Source organism: Nothoprocta perdicaria, unplaced genomic scaffold, assembly GCF_003342845.1.
Source record: "Nothoprocta perdicaria isolate Ctin4 unplaced genomic scaffold, notPer1 scaffold_168, whole genome shotgun sequence".
NCBI lineage: Eukaryota > Metazoa > Chordata > Aves > Tinamiformes > Tinamidae > Nothoprocta > Nothoprocta perdicaria.
This window is the reverse complement of record NW_020454849.1, coordinates 1378565-1393365: the sequence shown is the minus strand read 5'-3', so window position 1 is coordinate 1393365 and position 14801 is coordinate 1378565. Positions and strand designations below refer to the sequence as shown.

General features: G+C 45.0%; 2 protein-coding genes across 6 annotated transcripts in view; both read left to right on the top strand.

Moving 5' to 3' along the window:
• TJP2 (tight junction protein 2) overlaps positions 1–5441 on the top strand; it is a 62412-nt gene extending 56971 nt beyond the window's left edge. For 4 of the 5 annotated variants that reach the window (XM_026035817.1, XM_026035818.1, XM_026035815.1 and 1 more), the window contains 4 exons: positions 73–183; positions 2384–2716; positions 3064–3149; positions 4582–5441. In XM_026035817.1, coding sequence (XP_025891602.1) covers positions 73–183; positions 2384–2716; positions 3064–3149; positions 4582–4753 — 702 coding nt within the window. In that variant the 3' untranslated portion in view covers positions 4754–5441. The remainder of the gene's footprint in view (positions 1–72; positions 184–2383; positions 2717–3063; positions 3150–4581) is intronic. The other variant, XM_026035816.1, reaches the window with a different exon arrangement.
• An 8960-nt stretch (positions 5442–14401) lies between these two features.
• FAM189A2 (family with sequence similarity 189 member A2) overlaps positions 14402–14801 on the top strand; it is a 26669-nt gene continuing 26269 nt past the window's right edge. Inside the window, exon 1 of the mRNA XM_026035845.1 lies at positions 14402–14476. Coding sequence (XP_025891630.1) covers positions 14402–14476 — 75 coding nt within the window. The remainder of the gene's footprint in view (positions 14477–14801) is intronic.

Here is a 14801-nt window from a genome sequence, read left to right as displayed (position 1 = left end):
GATTGAATTACTGGATGCTGCAGTGAATTTGTCTCTCTTAATTTATCTCTCTAATTTATTTTCTTTTCACAGAGTTTAAAGAAACCCAGCCCAGAACCAAGAACCCAGATGAGAAAGGCTGGTAGCAGGGAGATCCTCAGAGATCCTAGTCCTCCTCCAGCATTCAAGCCTGAGCCACCTAAGGTAGGCTTGTAGAAACAAATCTGAATGCAAAGCTCTGTTGAGAGAACCTTTCAGGTTCTCAAATTAGAGAGAGCACCAAGAATTATCAGGAACTAGAAAACAGAATCATTGTGGAGAGAAAAAAAGAATGAATGAATCAATGTGTTGCAGAGTGAGTCCAATGGAGCGAAAGTTGTGTGGAATACAGTTCTCCCCAAATACGTGTCATCTCTACAGAGAAGGAGGAATTAGACTCCTTTCTGTGTTTGTTAAAATTGTAAAGGAACCTTTTTAGTATAGCAAAAACAAACTTTATAGCAGAAGAAAAAATCTGATGGCTCTCATTGCAAAGTACAAAAATAGAATCTGTTGTCTTTGAAACCAGCCTCCAACAGTAGACTTTGTTAAAAAGAGCTATTCAAACCTTGCTCGGGAAGGAAACAGGAAAAGATTAGGGTTAGTTGGAAACCAACTTCTATTTTCTGCAATTCATAATTGTTCAGAATATATTCAGATATGCTTCAGCAGTTAGGTTTGGGCAGAATAGGACTACATGTAAATAAAATAAAGATGGGCTAGAAATAGGCTTGGGTTCTGTGCGCTTGTAAGCTCCATGTGGTGATACTCAACATCCAGTAGCACTGACAAATCTGTTCTTCATCTGGGAGTTACCTTGTATTTGAGCTGTTCTGTCTCCCGTACTGCAGTTTTGGAAATGTTGAAAGGGTGGGACAAATGCATCTAAGTGTGATAGTCTTCTACACTTGGATGTGCACATCAGATTTAGCATATGACTATCTGGAGAAAATGTTGTTGTAATTCAGCCAGCATGGATTCAGCCAGCATGGATTCACCAAGGGGAAATCCTGCTTGACTAACCTGATCACCTTCTATGAAGGAATATCTAGCTGGATAGATGAGGGCAGAGCGGTAGATGTGGTCTATCTGGATTTGAGCAAGGCTTTTGACACTGTCCCTCACAGCATCCTCCTGGGCAAGCTCCAAAGGTGTGGGATAGATGTGTGGACGGGGAGGTGGATTAGGAATTGGCTCGATGGCAGGGTGCAGAGAGTGGTTGTCAATGGTGCGGAGTCCAGCTGGAGGCCTGTACTTAGTGGTGTCCCCCAGGGATCAGTTCTCGGTCCGGTCCTGTTCAACTTATTCATTAACGACCTGGATGAAGGGCTGGAGTGCTCCCTCAGCAAGTTTGCCGACGATACCAAACTGGGTGGAGTAGCTGATAGCCCTGRGGGCTGTGCTGCCATCCAGAGGGACCTGGACAGACTGGAGGACTGGGCGGYGAGAAACCTCATGAGGTTCAACAGGGGCAAGTGCAGGGTCCTGCACTTGGGGAGSAATAACCCTGGACACCAGTACAGATTAGGRGTGGACCTGCTGGAGAGCAGTCCCGCAGAGAGGGACCTGGGTGTCATGGTGGACGACAAGTTGACCATGAGGCAGCAGTGTGCCCTGGTGGCCAAGAAGGCMAACRGGAYCCTGGGRTGCATTAAGAARAGCSTCTCCAGCAGGTCRAGGGARGTGATCATCCCCCTCTACTCAGCCCTGGTGAGGCCACATCTGGAGACTGYGTCCAGTTCTGGGCTCCCCAGGACAAGAGGGATGTGGAGCTGCTGGAGAGAGTCCAGCRCAGGGCTACSAGGATGATCAGGGGCCTGGAWCATCTGCCCTRTGAGCAAAGGCTGAGRGAGCTGGGCCTGTTCAGCCTGGAGAAGAGGAGGCTGAGGGGGGACCTGATCARYGTGTATAAATACCTCAAGGGAGGCAGTGAGGAGGAGGGGGCGGCCTCTTTTCAGTGGTGGRCAGSGATRGGACTAGAGGAAATGGCTTCAAAYTGAAGCATYGGAAGTTCCACAGGAACTTAAGGAAGCATTTCTTCACTGTGAGGGTGACAAAGCACTGGAACAGGCTGCCCAGAGAGGTTGTGGAGTCTCCTTCTYTGGAGATCTTTAAAASCCGCTTGGATGCAGCCCTGTGCCACGTGCTCTAGGTGACCCTGCGTGWGCAGGGGGGTTGGACTCGATGACCTCTGAGGTCCCTTCCAACCTTGGGCATTCTATAATTCTGTGATTCATATACCTTTCAAATATTACTTTGGATAAAGATAGACACTTTAAATATATGGGTCTGAAGTTAGCAATTTTGCCTTCATTTGGAGGCTCTGGAGTTGCTGATACAAACTTTGTGGGCTTCATACTTACAGGGGAAATTGCAAAGCAAAGAGGATGTATATGATTTTCCCAAGGGCTATGACTCCAAGCCAAGCAGCATGGCTGTCAGCAGCGAGGCTCCGACTGTTTCAGCTAAACCGGTACCACCGCCTGTTTCCATGAAACCTGTCTTTGGGCGTCCTGTCATGAGAAACCCTCAGCCAGCAGCCCCACCCAGTGAGGAGGAGGAGAAGGTGGAAGAGGAAGGAAGCGAACAAGAAAACACTCCAAAATCCGTACTGAGGAAAGTCAAAATATTTGAGGAGATGGATCATAAGGCAAGGATACAAAGAATGCAGGAGCTACAGGAGGCTCAGAACGCCAGGGTATGAAGCAATGCACACTCCCTTTGCTGCCCTTTCCCACTGAGAGTGAAAATCATGCCCTTGCAGTGTGGTACTTCGGGAGGGAGGACTGCGGCATCTTAAAAATAAGGGATATGTTAAGCCTTCCTATTGTAGCTATAGCAAGCAGACTTCTAAAAAAAATACCCTATTGCTTCTGGCAGTCCATTGTTTTCACATGTGTTTTGAATTCTACTCCAGCAGGATAGAGGCAAGATCAGTTAGCACTTATTGTTTCAGATGTAGCCGTGACCTACTTTAGTCAGCCTAGGATTTCTGATGGAGACACTTAAAAAAGAACAGTTATTTTCTTATGCTCTCTTTTAAAGCTTGAGATAGCCCAGAAACACCCGGAWATTTACGCTGTTCCTGTCAAAACACAGAAGTCAGACCAGAACTGGCCCCAGCCCATAAGGTAAGGTGCACCCAATGCAAAGCATTCTGCTTGGATTGCTTACTTCACCAGCAAGAGGATCTTGGCAGCTTCTACTCCTAAAAATAATCCTGCCACCTCTTGCTACATTGTTTTGTTACTTGAAAATGACTTTAAATTTTAAAATTTAATTACTTTAAAATATTATTCAGTTACAGATATATTATGTGGGTAGGGAAACTGAGGACAAGACATGCCTGAGGTCCCTCATCAAGGGACAGCTGAGGAGAGAACTCTGTTCTTTTGAATCTGAGTCTCATTAAAGCCAGAGGCTCTGTCATTAAATTCCAACAAGTTTAGAATTGGTTGTCCAGTGCATCACGTTACCCTGAAAAAGCAAATATTTGTATGACTTGGATAGGTCACCTGTGCAAGAGCCAATTCATCATATGATGAGTCTTGTTTTCTGCTCTGGAGAATGGAGAACTTATTTTTCCTTTCCTCTTAGTCACAGCCGGTGGAAATAAGATTTATTGTAGGAGAAGGGAGGAGGAGTGGAATGAATCAGTTCCTTTGGTGTCACRGTATATAATCTAAAGTGAAAAAGTGGAAATCAAAAAAAGGATAATTTAAGGGTTTTCTTGGTAACTTTATGACAGTAAGCATGCTAATTTTTAATATAGTGTTAGAGGCTGGGTAGCAAGTAGTAAAAAGCCTTGTTTAACCATATATGGAGACCATTTGGTGACTTACAGATTGTCTTTCTAGTAGAACATTAACAACTGACCTGTGAGGAGTGTTCAAGCACTGTGGAGTTATGAAAGACCTGAGTAATACCATTGTTTTGTACAGTATGGGAACTGAAAAAATGATAATTCTTGAAGCTGCTGAAATGCCCTTCCTTTTCTCAGTAGATCTTTTTTTAGGTATCTGCTTCATGCCACATTAAATGAATAGCACTACAGCATATAAAAAGTAAATGTGTGTGGGTTTTCACTGCCCAGCTTTAAGTACACCCAGCTRTAGACAGCCTTGAGTGGGCAGAGAAGGTACCAATTTAAGAGCTGTGTCACATAAGGAGCCTTCAGACCGGGCAAGCCTAGTGACAGGAGACTGCAGATGTGTAAGAGAAAGCAGGCTGGTAAAGAATGCAGTGTTTAAAGGGGGATGAGGAAAGTGTGGGTCACCTTTGGTCGCCACTGGCGTAGCAGCAATACCCGAAAACCTCTTTGTGCTCAGGAACTGCCTCCAAAGCTCTCGAGTGGGGTGTTTCATTTCATGTTTGTGAGTTCAGGTGCCTTGCAGGCGGGCTCCCCGGGTTGGGTTTGGGTCCTTGTGCTGTGTGTACGGCAGCAGGCGCTGGTGGCCGCGCCGCAGCGGGTGCTCCGCCTGCTCTCCGTGCCTTGCCGGCAATGCCCGGCGCCCGAGCGAGCTCACAGGTCCAAAGGGAGGTAAGCTCTGCTCTCTCCTCCAGCTCCAGGCCTCCCGAGCCGCAGAAGCCCCCCGGCCGGCCCTACGCGGAGAAGCCGGGCAGCGACGCGGAGGAGGACGAGGAGGAGGAGGAGGAATACCGCCGGCAGCTCTGCGAGCACTCCCGCAAGGGCTACTACGCACAGCCGGCCCGCTACAGGGACACAGAGCTGTAGCCTGCGCGCCGGCCACGCTCGCGCTTCCTGCACGGCCCGAGCGGAGCGCTGGTTAGTTGTGAAAAGCTGTATCTTTGTTGGGGATAGTTAGAGGGTGATCTGCCCGACCTAGACATATCCGTGCGCTGGAACTGGAAGAGTTCATTTTTGGGGATATTATTTTACAAGCATCTAGGAATAGAAATCACTATTGCCTGAATGCAATTGCCTATTTTGAAAGGACCAAAACCTATTTTAAAGTCTGTGTTATTTCTTGATATTTTCATATTTTAATGCAAAAACTCTTTTCATTTTATAATACTGCCTTTTCGGACTGTAATATGCTTTTTAATGCTACATAGTTAAATTTGAAGGAGTATCTGAAGAAGTAAGTGCCTTTAATAAAAAGCATCATAGATTGTTTTAACATCTGATATTTGTGCAAAGCCATAACACACTAAAGAGTGAGTGATTGTTTTACCTAACTTTTGATCAGTTCTGTGGTTAAAATTTCCCTTTCATGTTGGTCTTACAAGTTCATAGGTGCATATGCAATATTTCATAAATACTGACTGTATAAGATAAAGGTGCACTTCAGTGGATTGGAGAGACCAGGATGTGCTGAAACTAAAAAAAAAAAAAAGTAGAAATTTGATCATGTATTAATTTACACAGTCCACAAAATAATAAAGAATATATTCTAAACAAATCTCAAGCATTTCTGTTCTTTCAACACCAAATAGCCTGCTAGACCTCTGGTGTTTTCATGAGTGTGTTTAACCATGGTACACCGTTCACTTCAGGGTTATGTCTCCTACTACTCAATTAACTCGTAAACTTCATTTTTGATGCTGCTTCCTGTTCTAAAAAAACTATTTAAAATTATTCTGATTTAAAAGAAGAGTAGCACAGAATATGGACTTAGTGTAAGGTACTTCTCTTGCAGATCATTAATTTCTGTTCTTTATCCCACGATACAAACGTGGGATTGTCATGACCTTCAGGATAAAACCCCAGGCATGCTGGCTGCATTCAGTTCATGGACTGTTCTCACTTCATGAGCAGTTCAGGAGTTTCATTACCTTTTTTCTTTTTTTTTTCGTTTGTCTCTATGATTAAAGAGTGTTTAGCCCTGCCATCCTAATTAAGAAGCAATAGAAAAATATGTATTTATGTTCTGTAATTTTAAACAGAATCCTCATTGCACGCTAAGAACCTCCATTTTCTCCACAAGTTTACAGAAAAAACATCTACTGAAGGTTAGTGTTGCCTGAAAAAGCGACTTGCTTACTCTATCAACATTAGGCAACAAACTTTCAGAGCAAGTTTGTAAGAGTGGGTGAAACACAAAACTAAGACTTGACATGGAACTAGTCTGTTTGCATTCTTTGGTTTTGGAGTGAGGGACAATAATTTGTTTTTTGTTTGTTTGTTTGTTTGTTTTCCTTTATGGCAGGGGGAATGGTCAGGGGGTTGATAGTAGAGGGAGGGGAGTGTTGACCTGGGACAAAGGACTGAGCCATTTCTCCTAAACTGTTCCTGAGTCTGGAATCTAAGAACACTTCTGACACTACCTGACTTTATTTTGCTTAGTCAGGTTTTTAGGGATAGTTGTTGGCTCCCTTTCCTCAGAGGATTTATTAAGGTACCATGTAATGAAAAAAAAACCTACTGCTCCTTCACAGTAATGATGGAGTTTAAGGGGAGGAGTGAACAGCTTTGCCCTTCCTGAAGAATAAGGGTGGCTGAACTGCAGAAGAATGTTTTCCTGTTGGAGGAGGTGAGGATTTACGGGATGTTCCCAGTATATCCTGCTCCATTTGAGCCCGGAGGGAAACCAAATCTCTATGATCAGCCACAGAGGAGACTTTGGTCTTTGAGAGGTCAGTACATGTTGTTTTCCTTCTTCCACCCTGTAATGCTGAAGGCAAAATAGATCTTTTTTTTTTTTTGTCCTATTTTATTTATTTTTTTTTACTAGATAACTTATAATTTGTATCTTATCTTAAATGAAGTCAAAAATCTGCTTAGCAACCTAAGGTAGCAGTTTGGTCCTATTTGCTTTTGTGCTATTTGTAGTCTAATGTCATTGTTGCCATTAAGAAAAGCAAGTAAACAAAACAAATAAAAGCACTTGCTTAATCAAATGTATTGTGTTTGCTTTATTACTTCTTCAGATGTGATGTAGGCTGGAATTTTACCAATGGATTTCAATCCCATTTATTCCCAGGGTGTGGAATTTAGAGTACAAGCACTCCCAATAGTGCACTGAGAGCAAGTTAGCCCAGTTGTACTTAGCTAGAGAAAAGCAATTTCTCTAGCTAAGTACAAATAAAATGTATTTAAGTTCTGTTCCTATCTCTTTTGATGTAGCCAAAATCCACCTGGAAAATCTAAGGATTCTCAGAATATAAAGACTTCTTTTTTTTCTTTTTTTTAAGGATACATTTATGTCACCAGTTGCTTTAAAGTATTTGAAGCCTGACAAAAGTAAAATGATAGACTGAAAAGGGAACAGGAACATGAGAAATCTTTCAAGGCAGGAAACTGGTGATTTCAGAGAAACATGGCTTTACTGTTCTGCTTGACTCTACCACCACCTCTCTACCGATTAGGTTATTGCATTGCTGGATTGCTGACTTTTTTAAATATTCTTTTTTTTCMCTACATGACATAAAATCTGCGTATTGGTGCCACCTGCAGTTGTTTAACTAGTGCCTTTTAGAGACAGGAAGATCATGTTAATTTTGGGATAATTATCAGGAAGATATGAAGATAAGTCATAAATAATAAGTACACACATGTAGAGGTTTTTCCTCAAACAAGCTAGGTTATTTTTTGCTGTTAGGTCCATAACCTTTGCTTAACCTTTGCCTTGACTGTGCAGATCAAWCTTTGCTTTAAGCATGTGTCAGCAGAATAGGTCTTGCATTTCATCTCAGCTTGATTTTTTTTTTTTTTATGGCTAGAAAAGTCATTCAAAAAGAAGTCCATGGTACTGTAGAATATTACAGTATTCCTCTAATTCCTCTAATCTTCCCAGCTCTTTGTTGTTCTGGTCAGCTGTGGTTCCGTTTTCCCCTTGTGTGCTGGTACTGGATGGAAGCAGTGTTGAGGTTCAAGATGCTGCTTTGCCTTTTCTGCCCCTCTCCCTCTGTCTTTGCCTCTCCCATGAAACCTGCAGAAGAGTACRTGGAAAATGTGTCCTTCAACTGTGCCATTTGCAGCATCCAGATGAAGATTTCAAATCTTTCCACAGCTCCACAAGTCATTTACTTGGGCTAGAAAGATGATTGACAAATGATAGTAAATCATGATTAAAAAGCTCACTTCAGCAMTTGATTCCGAGGGCCTATAATGTCTCAATGATATTAAAATACACTGAGCAAAATTCAGCTAAACCTGCTTTTCAAAATCAAAGAATCATAGACTGGCTGAGGTTGGAAGGGACCTAGAGAGATCATCTAGTGCAAGCCCCTGCTGCAGCAGGGACACCCAGAGCACGGGACACAGGGCAGCATCCAGGCGGGTTTGGAAGATCTCCAGAGAAGGAGACTCCACAGCCTCCCTGGGCAGCCTGTGCCAGGGCTCTGGCACCCTCACTGTTAATAATTTTTTTCCTGAAGTTCCTGTGGAACTTTTGGTGCCTCAGCTTGTGGCCCTTTCCTCTAGTCCTGTCAGTGGCCACCACTGAAAAGAGGCCGCCCCCTCCTCCTCACTGCCTCCCTTGAGGTGTTTATAGACACTGATCAGGTCCCCCCTCAGCCTCCTCTTCTCCAGGCTGAACAGACCCAGCTCTCTCAGCCTTTGCTCACAGGGCAGATGTTCCAGGGCCCTGATCATCCTCGTAGCCCTGCGCTGGACTCTCTSCAGCAGCTCCACATCCCTCTTGTACTGGGGAGCCCAGAACTGGACGCAGTACTCCAGATGTGGCCTCACCAGGGCTGAGTAGAGGGGGATGATCACTTCCCTCGACCTGCTGGAGATGCTCTTCTTAATGCACCCCAGGATCCCGTTGGCCTTCTTGGCCACCAGGGCACACTGCTGCCTCATGGTCAGATAGTGGAAACTGGATTCTACTTTTAACAACTGCATAGTTCAATTTTAGTCATTGCGAGCTGAATTCTGCCAAATACAGTTGTTATTATTGGTAATTAGTAAGACCTTATTTTATTTCATTATAGACAAACACAGGGACATCTTCCACTGGAAGACCTTTGCATAGCTTCAGTGCATTCTAATGAATTATAGCAGCTATAAGAGTTAATTCTGTAATGCCTAAATTGTTGGAACCTCAAGAACATGCTCTTTTGCTTTCTTTTAGGGTGCCTCCATTGTAGTAACTGAGGTCTAGCTCATTTTAGAGTAARTGGGTAATCCAGCAACGGGCTGGAGATCACAGTGGATGAACTTCAGGGTAGAGACACTGCAGTAGCACTGCAGTAGGATGACTTGTTGTATGCAAAATTCACCTGCAGGATGTGCTTTTAAGAACTGATGTTCTGATGTATGCAAGTTCTAGAAAGTGAACAGCTGGTTTGATACTGTTTTAGAGCATGGATCTTGCCCTTTGTTTCTTGAATCAGGACAGTCTCCGTTGGAAGTGAGGGTCATTTACGATATATCTGCGCTGCCCAGTAACCTGCTCCAGTAGGAGCCTGACTTAAAGCACTAAAGAGCTGATCCTGGCTGTGCTCTGCATGTCAGTGATGCTGCTACTGAACGTGGCGCTGCAAAATCACCGTGCTCTGTCTGCATCACGTTTTCCTGAGGCCAGACTCAGCTTTTCTGGACTAATTATACAGCACCCTTTTGTTTCCATTGCTGCTTTCCTCACTCAGCAGAGTCCCAGGGAAGGCATGATGCTGGAAACTAACAATTACAGTGTAATTTTAAAGACAGCTCATATTTTCCTGATATTTTAATGTACACAAACATGTATTTAAATATTTCATACAGATTTGAAAGAACTTGAGGATATATTCTTCAAGGGAAGGGAAGCAAAACTRTTTGAATTTAACATGGTGGTCATTAACATTTTTTCTGATACTTAAGTGTGTCCATTAAGGACAGCATCTCAACTTTCTGGAAATTATTAAAATGATTGTTCTTTTATGACTGTGAGTCATATAAAATAATCACTTAACTGTAAAGCTACCATTTCAACAAGTTCTCTGCTACCATGGCTCACTCATGTACACCTGGGTATGTACTGGGTTAAAGAAAAAACACTGTCTTTTTCCTTACCTATTCAGACATTTGAAAACATAAAATCACACGAACTCCAACATACTCTATAGCTTTGCTTAGATCTTGTAATTTCTGAAAAATAGACGGGGCCTTAAAGACCAAGTGAAAAGGAAAGGAACAACCAGGGGGCACATTACAATTTTTAAAAGGTCAATGCTATCTAAACACCCATGAAGTAGAAATCTAGAAAACAAATTCTGTAAAAAGTACTGTAAAAGCTGACTCAGTTTTACATAGTGTGATGTCTTGGAGTCAGCAACTCACATAATAAACAAGTCTAGTCGCTGTGAATGCCATGAGCTATTACTAGTGATTGCATTAGAAAAGAAATTAGAAATTAATCTCTGCTAGAGCAAGCCCTCAATCTTCAGAAAAACACAGGAAAGGAGAAAAGAATAACACTGAAGTGACTAATTTTGCCATAAGCCAACAGAAGCCATAGTGAGAGGACCTCAACAATGCAGCAGTTAATGAATGCTARAGGAGAACAGCCCAGAATAAACCTTAAATGACTTCACAGTATAAAAATAGCAATGAAAAAAGGACGCTGCTTTTGTGAGCTTCAGGTTTCATCAGTTCACTTGCTGCAACTGTAGGAGCAGCAATAAGCTTGCTTTTTTTTCTCCATCAGGAACAATCATTTTAGTTCTTCATTTTCTGCTTTTTTTCTCAGCTATGTGTTTTTATCACCAATATGAGGTTTACCATCATCAGTATGAGGTTTTACCACCTAGCATATATTCCATGTATTTGCCATCACTAGGACTATATGCACGAGCACACGCATAATAACTGTTGCTACAGTGTCTTTTTGTTTTCCTGCATTTGTATTTATACAGATACCTTATCTTTACCTTGGCACCCCATCCAAGGCACTGCACAAACATTTCTGCGGCTCCTTCACACTTAAAAACAGTCTCTCTCTATATGCTTCCTAGAACCCAACTCTCCATGTGAGCGAGGGGTGGCTGCAGCCACTGCTCCAGAGATAGGGAAACTATCTAAGGAGGATGCTGTTGTTCATACAAAAGCCAAAGTTTGCACAAAAGGAGACTGGGAGCTCATGACTGTTATTCTTTTGTTCATTCCTGTGATGCTGCTGTTGATCAATTAAATGCTCAGAACTGTAGCTGCCAACTCTTTCATGCAGTCAATACGTTTTCATTGACAATTAGTTTATTTTTGAGCTTGTATCATCACTAGGAATATTTTTATAGACCTCTCTTGTACTGAATAGTTATACAACTAAATTCTCACTTCTATGGCTTGTTTTCCAGGAAAGCTGCTTTTGGTGGTGTTTTATTCATTCATTTATTCCCTGSTAGTGGCGGTAATCCCGGATGGTGTAGGCTTGGCCCACACAGCTGATTTCCATGCCACGTGGCTCGTGGCCGGTAGTTTCACAGGACAGTGAGGGCTGCAGGGAGCGCAGGCGGCTCCAGGCTGCCCTTGCCCAGAGCAGGCTCAGCCGTGGGGACAGACCCACAGGGCTCCACAGCCGCAGCGGACGGAGGCAGCAGCAGCCTCCACCGCAGGGCACTGCGGGGGGTTCTCTGGGCCTTGTCCTCACTATTTCTCTCCACGTCTTTGTCCACCCCTTCCCATTCCACTCCTCAGCGCTGCTGCGTGTGACACGAGCTGGGACGGACACGCAGGGTCCAGCTTGACGGCAGCTGGCCGCCACGCGCTGCTCTCCGCACCCGGCCATCCAGCCACCTCTCCAACRATCCCACCGCGACGCTCACATGCGGATACAAAGCCAAATGTTTCACTGCAGAAAATGATCTGGTTGCGCAGAAATGACTGACCCTCGCTAAATCCATGGGGACTGTTCCTGATGCTGTCTGCTCCCTCATGTGCCAGAACATGGGCTCCAACATGATTTGCTCCCTGACCAAAATGTTGCTGACTGTCTTGTACTTCCTCAGGTTGGTACTTGGCCTGTTTTGAAGACAAGTGCAACACTTGTCTACCTCCAGTCACGGAGGACCTAACCTAGCACCCAGAGCCTCTCAGAGCTATGTGTAACACGGCCTTGCAAGGACATTGCGAGATCCCTCAGGAGCCTCGTCTGCCAGCCACTGGATCTCAGAGACGCCTGCAGGTTGAATGATGGTGAGCAATTCCTGACTCGGCCCCCATTCCTGCTGGTGCTTCCTATGCCCCGAGCCCTGTCACTAAGTACAGACCTGGAGGACCTTGCTTGTGATGACGGAGAAGGCAGCAAGCACCTCAGCCTCACCTCTGACCACTATCACTAAGTCACCTGCCACATCCAGCAAGGGATCACATTTTCTTCGTTCCATCTTCTGCTACTAACGTAACAGTAGAAGGTCTCCCTGCCCTTGGTATCCCTTGCGAGTCTCACACCAGATAAGCACGAGCTTACCTGACACCCTCTTTACATGCCTGGATGATGTTTCTCAAGTCTTGTAGCCTGTCTCTGATTTTGGTCCTGAAAATGGTCCTAATTGGCTATTTATTTGGTTTCCTGAGTAGCAGGGTGGATCTGAAAAAATTACCCTTAAAGGTCAACCTGCTTTCCTGAGCAGCTTTGCCCTATGGAGCTGTAACCCCTGGGATCCTACCTGCCCGTATCCTGAATAAGCTGAAATCTGCTCTCCTGAAGTCCAGGATCTTGGCCCTGCTGCTCGTCTGTCTCCCTTGTCCCCCTCGGGACGTTGACCCTGAACTCCACTGGTTCTTGGTCACTATAACCAAGGCTGCCACTGATACTACTACATTGTCAAGCAGTCATTTTTTCTTAGCAAATATCAGATCTACCTGTGCCTCCCCCCTGGATGCCAAGTCCAACAACTGTGAGGCAAGAAGTTACCCTTGACACTCTCCYCATCATGTTCTGCATCTGCCTGCATTTGGCTGTGCTTCCAGGAGATGTTCCAGGACTCCCAGGTTCCCCCATGAGAATGGAGGTCTGTGAYAGACTTCACTGAGTGTTTCTAAGCTCTGTGCACCTCCTCCCCTCATCAGTTCTGTATAACACACTCCAAAAGCATGACTGGTGGCTGACACTTGTCTACGAGCTTTCACCCCTCCCAAAAAGGAAGGTTTTGGTTACAAACGTAGTCACCACACAAAATGAAGCTGTTTCTGTTCATCTCTCATCTCCTCTGAAGTTTCAGGTGAGGTGCACCTGGTGACATGAAGCACGTCCTAGAAGCACTTTGATGATTTATTTTTGTATACCAGGTTAAGGAAAGATGGCAAAAGGCTACAGAGAAAGTGATGTGCATGTCTGCAAGACAGAGAACTCCACGATGAGGCAGAACACTTTGAGTTTGCATTTCTGACACATAAAGTAACTTGTTGATTTAGACAGAAAATGACTTTTTGTTTGAAGTGTTTCTTTCAGCTWGTAATAATAAACTTAGAAAAGAATGTTCAAAGAAATTGGAAGTAAAGAATTAGGGTCACAGATTCCATTCACAAGATGAAATGCATATTTTTTTTTTACTTGCTATAGCCAAGAAGGAAAATTGTTCTGTGTGTAGGGTTGAAATCCATTTTCTTATGCCACATCTTTGATCTTTGGGAGCACTCTAAGGACTCTGGCATGCTAAGATTAGAGGAAACAGCTCCAAAGTCCCAAAATACAGGGACATGGCACTTTCCAGTGGCTCAATATTGGTATTTTCTGTTTAGCTCTCTGGATTGCTCCTCATGGTAAGGATTTGATTACAGATGCTCTGCGAACCATGCTGYGTGGTAGGTGCCTGTTTTTCAGCCACAGCAAGAGGTAACTGAAGTGGTTAAAGTAGTTAAAAGTTCAAGCAGAACATAAAATCACTTTCAACTTTGATGCAAATGTTTCCTGTCATGTTGGTAGTGCAATAAACTTACATTCAGATGGAGCTTTCAGGTTATTCCCATTAATAGTGCAACTTTTAAGTTAGCACTAAATTATCTCTGTAATAGCTGTTAGTATCACATAAATGGTTAACCTCAAGTATTTTCTAACTAATGACAGAATAAAACAGTGGAAGCACATAGTGGTCACACATGGTTGCAGCAGCACTTGCAAAGACATCTGTTATGGTCTTGGCCAGTAGGATCTTTTGCTTCAAAATCTTATCCATAAGCCCTAAAACATAAGGTGTGATATGTGTGAACTTCAGCGCATGTCGGTGGCCTGGGTTGACAGGTGGTCTTTCCTGGCATGCAAATCCTGAATTTTCAGGCGGAAAGTCAGCAGAGGTGCCCAAAGTATGTGGWCCCAAGCGCAATATCTGGCGCGATGAATCCTTCCCCTCGGAGCTCGTGCTGCCGCTGTGGGCTGCACCCRCACCAGGGGTGAGGCACGAGGTGCTGGCGGCCCCTCTCACACGGMGTTGCTGCTGCACAAGGGGGCAAGCTCCGTTTGTGGCAGTGGAGGCTCCACATGTCCCGACAGGCCRCGACATGCCCACCGGCAGAGCGGCACAGCGGCGGCAGCGACGCTCCCGCACTCCTCCTCACGGGAAGACAAGGCCGGCGGTACGGGAAGGCCAACGCCAGGGCTCGTGCTCGGCGAGGCCAAGGGCAGTGCCCGCGGGAGCAGCACCTGCAGCAGCGCAGGCTGCCCGGCGGCTGCGGGCACGGACACGCTGCGCTGCCCGCCAGGCCTCCTCCCGGTGGGAGAGCTGCCAGCGGCCCGAAACGCAACCCCGCCGCCCCCCCGCTGCCTCCCTCCCTCCCTCCCTCCCGCCGCCGGGTTATTTTGGAGCTTCCACGCGCCCCCTCTGCTCCAGCAGTGACCACGGCGGCAGGAAGGGCACGGCGGCGGCGGCGAGGGCGGCGCGGGGCGGGACGCGCGGCGAGG